The sequence below is a fragment of the Triplophysa rosa genome, linkage group LG4, assembly GCF_024868665.1.
Source record: "Triplophysa rosa linkage group LG4, Trosa_1v2, whole genome shotgun sequence".
NCBI lineage: Eukaryota > Metazoa > Chordata > Actinopteri > Cypriniformes > Nemacheilidae > Triplophysa > Triplophysa rosa.
Window position 1 is genome coordinate 23,014,471 of NC_079893.1, and position 10,116 is coordinate 23,024,586.

General features: G+C 39.2%; 1 protein-coding gene across 1 annotated transcript; it reads right to left on the bottom strand.

The window, feature by feature from the left end:
* Nucleotides 1–408: 408 nt before the first annotated feature.
* On the bottom strand, nt 409–9,957 carry tesk1a (testis associated actin remodelling kinase 1a). Its single transcript, XM_057332756.1, has 11 exons — nt 9,795–9,957; nt 8,673–9,182; nt 6,363–6,484; nt 6,032–6,080; nt 5,802–5,948; nt 5,611–5,693; nt 5,334–5,424; nt 5,158–5,241; nt 4,027–4,113; nt 3,755–3,851; nt 409–3,291 (listed from the first exon to the last, which is right to left on the bottom strand). The coding sequence occupies exons 2-11, from the start codon at nt 8,844–8,846 to the stop codon at nt 2,420–2,422; spliced, it is 1,806 nt and encodes a 601-aa protein (XP_057188739.1). The 5' UTR covers nt 8,847–9,182; nt 9,795–9,957; the 3' UTR covers nt 409–2,419.
* Between the last annotated feature and the right edge of the window lie 159 nt (nt 9,958–10,116).

The following is a 10,116-nucleotide window of genomic DNA, read 5'->3' on the forward strand; positions in this document are numbered from 1 at the left end:
TTTGGAGAATGTTTTGATTTTACTTTATGTAGATACTTTTAGGTTGTTTGTAAACAGTATGCTTTCCCGCTTTCCAGTTCTGGGAATATGAAAAAAGTTTGGCTTTATTTATTAATTTTTTTATGTTAAATCTTCCACAGCAAATGCAACAACAGGGTTTCAAAACATCTTTCATATTTTCTTCTCCTAGAAACTTTAACTTTTATTGATCATGACAGCAGAGGTTGAAAGTAAAGTTGCAGGACAAAGGGGTGAATAGGATCAAACCTGTCTCTTTAAAAATAGGCACAATAGTGCCCACTGAGCTACAAATTTCCTGACCTTTGTACAAACTTATCTTAATTCTCACAACGTGTGTGCTGTTTTCAAATTAGTTTAAATAAAAAAAGGACACTAGTTTACATTCAGTCTTTTTAATTTGACATTTTCATAAATAACATGAATCTTTGACATTTATTAAAGCTGTTGCTCCCCAGAACAAATAACAGTAGTGATAAGTGCTTTACGTTTAAAGAGAAATGTATCCTCTAGGAAAAAAAAACTTTACCCAATAATGTGACACATGGACTTTACAAATGCTTCCATGTCCAATCTGTTATAACATCACTTCAATACTGACACAAAGGAGGCAAGATATGCTTTTCTATGCTGTACAAATCCACAATATCCAATTGCGATCATCATGTTATTTCTTCAATGCACTAAAAATATTTAGCATTGATTACCTTTCTGTAAAGAAACTGAGCAAATTGAGTTTTACAACTCACCTCAATCCTGGACAGATTAATACCCCTCAAAATGTACTTTTTTAATTGAATGATGTAATGTATTAAAACATATTCCTTAATCAATTACTGAATCGATGTCATACCGCATAAACCAAGAACCCTTCCTATAGCCCCCAAATTTGTTCTTTTTTCAAATTTGATTTCGGACTTGATCTTCACCTCTGATAGCAGCCCGAAGCAATGTAATAACAAGCTGGACCTTCTCTTGACTATTGTCATGCATTGATATATACAGATCGCTTGTTAGTGCAGTACTCGCCATGCAGATGCTTCCATTGCTCGACTCATAAGCAGGTGTACAAGCATGAGGAAATTCAATGTGGATGGATTTCTGAGATGGTATATACAGTACACTTCAGTCATTGTGACGCTTAGTTAAGACTAAACCAGAGACGAGCACAGACCAACAGTCTGTGTGAGGTTATGGTGTAAATCTGATCATAGACTACTGCAAAAGTTCAGTTAATTTTAGATTGAATAAGAGAAAGTTGTGGTCCTAGGTCTATATTGGACATTGCTGCATCTAGATTTCTCTTTAATCACAAAATCATGTGTTGTTTCAGTGGGCTTTAGGTGCCTTATGTCTATTGTGGATTGAAACACCTTATGTAAGACGTTCTTTTGTGCTGATGTAGTAACAGCTTTTCCACATATGACTCATACATTGAACACCACAAAAAGCTTATTTTGCATCAAAGGTGAAGGTCAATTTCTTCTAGAGTAACATCATTAAGAGCAGCAGCAGTGTAGCAAAAGTTTATCCTCCACACCACTAGGGGACGATATCAAAGTAAACTGATGTACTCTACAAGCACTCCTAAGCATCTTCATTTGTGTAATGCGCAAAATGTGTTGTTTTCATTTAAAAATGCCTATTAAATAGAACAGTTTACAGATTCACCATATGACATATTGCATACATTGCTTCTAAACAAACACACGTATAACAAAGAATCATCAACAAGTGTCTGACATTAGTACTCAATGCCACACATCTTTGTACACTCTCATATAAAAAGAAAAGCACTCAGTCTTCAGGAGGAATGATTATCTAATAAATAAATAAATGAGATACGTTTAAATACTTTACATGCCACTATTTTGCACATGGATCTCTGTCTTCCCAAACACAGTTTTACTTTTTACCACAGTGGCTTTGAGTCAGTACAGTATAGATAGGAGCTAAGAGGAGTACAGATCGAAGAGCACCCATTATTGTGTAATTAACTGTGAGTCTGGATAATGGTAAAAATGACCAAAATCAAGTTGAAGATCTGGTGCAACACCAGCATGCCTTTCATCCCTCTATTCAATCTTATATGTATCTCACACACACATTTAATATACCGTTTCAACCACATTGAGCAATATGGATTCTTTCTGTCAGTGGATGCTAACCCACCTCTAGTAATCTGACCATTTCAAGATTAATGTTGCCTATTTTCAGTTTACTCTTATTAGGTCTGAGCTTCCGGAAGTGGTAATCCTGGCTCACAGGTTGCTGTGGGTGGGGCCAGGCCCTTGGCTCCCCGACAGAGAAGTCCCTTTGCTGTGACTGCAGATGTCTCTCCTCCATTGAAGTTCCTGTACGGTCGTCTTGGAGGTCCAAGACGAGGAGGGGCTCCACGCAGTCACAAAGAAGGGAAACTGAACCCAGCCAGACAGCAGGCGGGACAGGAAATGACATCATCCTGTTCGGTGGTGGGTGGTAAAGGTGCTGGGGCAGGACCACGGTAACCGTTTAGTCTAGCCCATGCTAACGGCCGCCCGGGTCTCAGAAGTCCATTGTTATTGTCCAAACGGGGAAGTGGAGGTAATAATGGTGGCCCATTGGAAACAGGTGTAGGCCATCCATTGGGCTTTAAGGATGATGAAGATGAATTAAAAGAACCGCTGATAAATCGTTTTCCTGGCATGACTCTTTCCGCTGTGTCGGGGGAGCTGCTACAGTCCATTGGTTCTGTGTGGCACAATCCATCCTTTTCAACCTCTTCCTCCTCTTCCTCATCTACCCGCTCTAAAGACACCATGTCTAAGTCCAGCACCAAGTCTGAGTCCTCAATCTCATCCAGCCATTCCTCCACATCTTTCTTCATTTCATTTCCGAGTTCCTCATTCCTCTGCTCCTCTCCCTCACACTCATTCTGGTCTCGGAAGGGGAGTTGTCGACCCAGCTCGGGGGTGCACGGCAGGGACCGACACCTTCGAGGGGGTCCGCGGAGTCCCGGGGTGCTTTTAAAAGATGGGGAGGCGCAGGGGTCCGGAGGTGGTGGAAGGGTAAATGTAAGAGAGATGACGGACTTGCTAGGGGTGTCAAAGAGCTTGATGCGACCACCATTGAGATCTTGCCGAAGAGAGAAGGGGTTGACACGGGCAGGTGTACCCAGACACGGCGATGTGGCAGGAGGCAACATGTCTGACTGACTACGTGACAGACGCTGTTCACCCGGATGGCACGGCACACTTCTCCTCCTATACGGGCTGACGTCAATGGCAACAGGTTCTGAGGAAATCACAACAACTTACTGTTTAAGCAACATTTCTTCAAAAATTAACCAAGAATATCATAAACAGAATGAGAAAGTAAAAAAAAATAAGCAGAATTTTTTTAAATATAAAGAAATATAAAAGAGACATAAACTTTTATATTAAACAAGTATGATATAGTATGCAAGTATGAGTAAATTTAAATATGTGGCCATGAAAAATACATTACTTTTTATGTATTGTCCTGTTTTTGTCTGTTCAGTTTATGTTAAAGAAGTGCATAAGCAAATACAATTTGCACACAACTGCAAGCAACAATTTAAGTTGATTTGAACCGTATACACATTGTGGCACAATCCAAACATTGATGTTTGTATGTGGATATATTGGCTCAACCAATAGCATGACTTTGGGTTGGGACCTGTTTGCCGATTGATGGCAGATATGGGTTACAAATCTGAAATCTGTAATATACTTACCCAATATAATTGGAGCTTCACTTTTCTCTCTTTCTCTCTCTATGCTCTCGAGGGTCACTACTATCTCAGAGAAGGCAGGACGGCTGTCTGCACACATCTTAAACAGAAAAAGGAAAACAACTATAGAAACAGAATTGACAATAAACAAAGCACATTTTAACAATTTAGATATCAAAGCTGGTCTCTGTGTATAATATTTTTTTTTAATAATTAATAAATATCTGCATTGTTATATTTCTGAATTTATGGGTGTATATTTGCACGTGACTTACATTGCAGCAGTTAACAGCCAGACGTAGAAACGAAGGTGGACAGTCTCCCACCATCTGCTCAAATGTGTCAATGTCCAGTCCAAAATCCTACAGACAACCAGACAGATACATTGATATTTCACATGTACCGATGAGGAATCTTCAGACGTGCATTGTTTTTTTAGTGATAGAATGCAACATTATGTACATGCAATTTTGAGAGAAAAGAACTTTGCAAGTGAGTGATGACAGATTTTTTATGTTTGGGTGAACTCTCTCTTTATCAAGAATCTATTTATGTGAAAATGCACTCTGTATTCTGCTTCACCAACAGAGGGAGGTAACAGTCTAAAAAAGTAGATACAGAATCAAATTCCAATTCCAACTCAACCCGTTTATAGTTCATCAAATGTGAAACATCATTGGTTGGATGTACTGTAGGTGGGTAGTTGACGAATAAATCCTACATTCAATTCAATTCAATTTTATTTATATAGCGCTTTTCACAATGTGCATTGTTCCAAAGCAGCTTTACAGGAGCAAATAAGAAAAACACAGAAAGGTAAAACACAGCACAGTGCATGGTGTTTATAGACCAAGCAAGATCATTATAATAAATAATATCTAATAAATAAATGAATAAATAAATAAATAAATGCAGTCTCCCGGTGAGCAAGCCAACACTGCACTGCTCTGCTGTGGCGAGGAACCCAAACTCCAATGATGAATAATGGAGAAAAAAAAACCTCGGGAGAAACCAGGCTCAGCCGGGAGGGCCAGATCTCCTCTGACGTGTCATAGCTGCACTCAGTGACCCCGACCAAAGCCACCGAGCAACGTCCACGAAGAACAGGGAGAGCCCACGAGCCGCGCCAGGAAGCCCCACCCGCCGAAACCGTGCAGGTCCAACCTGGTCCCATTCCACGATCAACAACAGACAACAGAGGAACAACCAGGGAAAAATAGTAATGGCATAATTAACTTTATTCCTCTGTTGTCCGACATCGACCACAAAACAAGATCAACCAGACCAGACCCACACAGTCCCAACAAATGAAACGCCCCGATCCACAACCAACAAGCCCTACCACTCCCTACATGTCTCCTATGGTGTGACTCAGTAAAATGTATCAGTTGTATTAGGTACAGTACCTCTGTCCGGGGGAGGATATCTGGGTCAGCTTCAATTCGGGCAATGATCTCACAAAGAATTATTCCATATGCAAAGACATCCACCTATGGCATACAAATGCTAACTGTAAAACTTGAAATGACACAAACATAGTACACTTGGAAGTTGAGATGTTAGTATTCCGATGACAAAGTACCTTCTCGTTGTAAATCTCTCCTCGCAACATTTCTGGAGCCATCCAGTAGGGGGAGCCCACGACAGCCAACGGTTGCTTTTCAACACAATCACTGTAGACATGCAAGAAATGTATTTTTATTATTTCACATTTTAATTGTTGTAGATTGGTCTCTCTTTTGATATATATATATACATATATATAATGTTAGCTTAAAATATCACATATATATCCCAATACAGGTAAGTGTATGTGCCATAAATGACATATTTCTTTGAAAAAGAAAACATGGACTGACCTGTAATCAGGAATTTTCTCTGCCAGTCCAAAATCCCCAACCACAGACGTGAAAGCACCATTATCACAACGCACCAGACAATTCTGCAAAAGGTTGATGAGTACTTATATGAGTTTTTATACACTTTTAACCATTCACCCGTTTTTTTATCCCATATCATACATGGACATTTGTGGTTGTGTGGCCCTCACCTTAGATGTGAGATCTCGGTGGAAAATGCCCTTGCTGTGAAGATACTGCAGCCCTCTTGCAATGTCCAGAGACAGACCGATCCTTACGCTCCATGACAGATATATGTCACTGTCTAGCAGCTGCTCCAGGTTCCCTCCATTAATGTACTGTTTAAGCATCACAATGAAGTTAACACATCAATCATTCAGCCCATTCACTCATACGGTCTAAATTTACCTTCCAATCTTACCTCAGTGAGAGCATGAAGCTGCCCTTCATTAACACACACCCCCAAAAACCTAACAGAAAAGGGAGAGAAAAGAGAGGAATTGGAAAAGAATAAAGGCAAGTAATTTATCACATACATTTATGTATGAAGACACTTGATAGTGGCAATTTGAACCAATTAGTCAATAGCTGTCTGACTGACACATAAAGCAATCAATCACAGTTCCTTTTGTTTTTACATGGTGTTTAGCAGCGTGGTTACCAGTTATAACTCAAATCTAAAAATATACAAATGCAGCTGTACATTTTTATTAGGAATGACATAAGTCAGTTTAAGGTGTGTGTCCAACTACCTGAGGATGTTGGGGTGGCAAAGGCGGTTCATGAGCTGCACCTCTCTCAGCATGTTTGCTTTATTACTGGCTAGTGTGTTCATCTTCAGAGCCATCACCTGTCCTGTGATCCTGTGCTGCACCTGCACAACACAACACACAGACACACGTCACTGACAGAACTCCATGAATAATACATGCAGTGAACAATACTACATCACATTAGCTCTGGTGATGTATTATAAATTCAATTGTGGTTTTGTAGCTATACATATACATATACTTGTGTGTGTGTTATAACTCATATTACACATTTCATAATATTACAAGTCATTTTTTTTCATTTTCACAGGAAACCAAATGTTTAAGTTTGCAAGGCATTAAAACACATGTACATGATGAACAAATGCAAGCACCGGCCAAACTAGCCCAATATTCAGAGTGGTGGGCCTATGCCATTGCCATCCTTATTGTTGTGCCCGAGAATTTCAAACTGCTTTTATGTGGATGACCTGCGCCCATTCCAGATAAATTATAGTACAGCTGCGAGAACATCTTATACGGCTTTTCTGGCCCCAATAGGCAGAATTACAGTGAAACATGCAGAGTTGCAGACAGATATGACATTTAATTTAGACCAGTGGAGCACAGTGGAGCAAAGCTGGAAAGCAGATGTTGGGATTTGTACAGAAAATAGTTGCATTAGTGTCTGTAAGTTTAAATGAAATATCTTTTTGATGATCATCTTTTTGAAAGTGGTACTGTGTGTACGAGAGAGTGTGTGTATCAAGTACTAACAGCCATTAGTATTAACAGCCATTAGGTACTAATAGGCTTTCTGGATTTCCCATAACGTGCTGGAATTCAGGACATCGTCACAATGACATCACAAACTCACATGGGTTTACCAACTTCCACACAAGATATTTTAGAAAAAACCACAACATACAGCATCCTACTCATGTAAACCAAGTTATTGGACTAACTTTGAATAATAACTACCTGCAATATGAAAAAACACATGCATCAGATTTATGCATTTGGAAGCTTTTATCCAAAGTGACTTGCAGCACATTACAAGTATACATTTTATCAGTATGATTTTAGGATTTAAAACCTAAGATGTTTGAACTGCTGCTAACACAATTCTCTAAAAGCTGAACTACAGAAACAGGGATAAACAATGTGTATTGTTGTCCCTTTTTGTCAGTCATGTATGATTTACATTATATACCACATATCTTAAATAAAAATATGTATGTCAGCCACATCAATCTTCAGACCTAATCAGTTTACCCTAAATACCTGAAAAATAAAATAAAATCATAAATCTGTAATACTTAAGGGACTCAATATATCCGCTGAGGAAGAAAAGTGTCATTCTGTATTTGACAAATGTTCAACATTACAGCTACAAATAACAAAAATGGATTAGAGGAATGAATTCAATGTGATCTCAAGGTCCACTATGTGCCAAGGCTCTAAAAAGTCAGAAAGGATTATCTCTGTTTTATGTCAATTATTAAATGTTGTTTTCAAGTCTACAACTTTCTATTGCTTCCTGATGGAACCTAAGGAGAGGAACACACTGTGAAGTCATCGAGTTCACATACATCAAAACCACGATGTACAAAAACCAAATGTTCTTTCCACAACAACCAGAAAAGCCTACAACGTTAGCAAGATAACTCCAAAGTTAAAGTTGCACATCAAAGTCAAAATGATTTAAAATAAAGAAAGTGATTTTTATTAAATAAAGATTTCAGATGGTCAACAAAGACGTGGGGCAAAAAACACATCTACCCCTCTATGATGAGGCAGACAGATTGGGACAGGTTGGTAATCTGATTATGATGTCGAGTAGAACTGACCTGTTTTATCATTAATCACAAACACTGAAGTTGAACTTAACATGGCCACACATGACACTGTATACAAGATGACTGAGAAACAGACATAACAACCATCATGCTTTATAATATTTCAGTTGTGTATTAAAGCGATCTATGTTTTACCCCACATGTGGGTTTGGATAATTGAAGGATTTATGATTTCTGTCTACACAGACATGTTTGTATCCCTAAAGGTTTTTATAAACTAGTTTATTATTGTATCATTTATTGTAGAGACTCTTATATCCCATCATCATTTTGATGCGCTACAGTCAAAAAACTATCTTAACTTAAAGATATGGACAGGCTATGTAGACTTATTTGCCCTGCTGACTGCTCTCTTCCTTAAAAAACGTCGTTTTTTAAGTGTAGTTTATCAAACCAGCAACCAGTTAACAGGAAAAGCATAGCCAAAGTAATAAGAAACAGTGTTGGTTACCTTGAAGACTTCAGAGAAGAAGCCGGAGCCAATTTTCTCACAGAAGAAATCGTCAATGCGCGCCAGACTGGACACTGCGCTCCGCAGAGCCCGGTACGAGGACGGACGGATCCGGTTAGGCCCGTAAAGCCCATGCAAAGGGGGCTCGCAGAGTTCCTGGTCATCTTTATCCATTATGATGGATAGGCAGTAGGTACTTTAACGCAGCCAAGTCCAAATATCCATGACCTGACTGATATGAACTAAAATGAATCCCTTACTAAAACAACTCCTGTCTGGTGAATGTTGCTCCCGGGTGTAAAATTCTGTATCAAACCCCATAAAAACACCCAATTAAAAGGTTTCCAAAAAGGACAAAGAATAAGTGATGAGTGCGCTCTGGATCTTTGCTGAGTGATGCATCTGCCATGTTTCATATTCCGGGTCGATCGGTAACGTTAAATCTCCAGAGGGGCTGCGCGTTAATGCTGACCAGATCTGTTCTCCTCAATATCTGCCTCTATAAACCACCTGCAAAAGGGTTACATATAAATAGTATTACTCCGAATTGTCTTATTATTTTTTATTCTACACACACATTGACATGAAACGTGGTCATTTATTATAGTCTACCGACTTATATCAGCGATAAGGAGTAAAGCAGCAGTAAAATACCCATCATTTATTACTATCATTCAGCGATAAGGCGTAAAGCAGCAGTAAGATATCCACAATTTATTATTATTATTCCATTATTATATCATTCTATATAAGATTGGGGGTTTAATGTTGGTGGATGAAAGAAATGCGACGTGTTGTAAGAATCATCTGTCAAGCCTTAGAGGGTCCATTGCGGTTGGTTGCTGAAATGACATTCAGCGCTAAAACATGCTCCGCAAGGATTGAGATTCAGCTTTAACGTTACCTAGTTTTGGAAACGACTGCCCTCTCTTCGTTTTTGCATGTTCAGCTGTCTATTATTATTTATCATAAATGCGATCTAATGCTAAAAGCATCCTTACGTGTGCATTTATAAGCCTGCCGGTTAGCGCAGGAGCAGAATATGCACGTAGCAGGGCCCATACGGCTGCCCCATGATGGTAGTTTACCTTATTTTATTAATATCGAAGAAACGACTCTTACCTTATGTCCCACCTTGCTATTAGAAGATATGTTTAGCAGATGTTTAGTGGTTCAAAATGTCGTTCATGTGCTGCCTGCCATGGCCATCTCGTCCGTAGTTAAACGCTTTTGCCGATTGTAAATTTGCCCGTTCATTGGTGAAGAATAGGGGCTGGTCTTGGCAAGGCTGGACGTTGCGCGTCAAGCATGCGCAGTAAGCGCTCTGACGCACGCCAGCGTGGTTCTGCACTACCAAAGCAAATATCCTATGTTGGCGAATTAACCTATACATGAAAAAACAGTATTAATGCATTTTAACACTGTAATGTTGCTGCGTGTATAC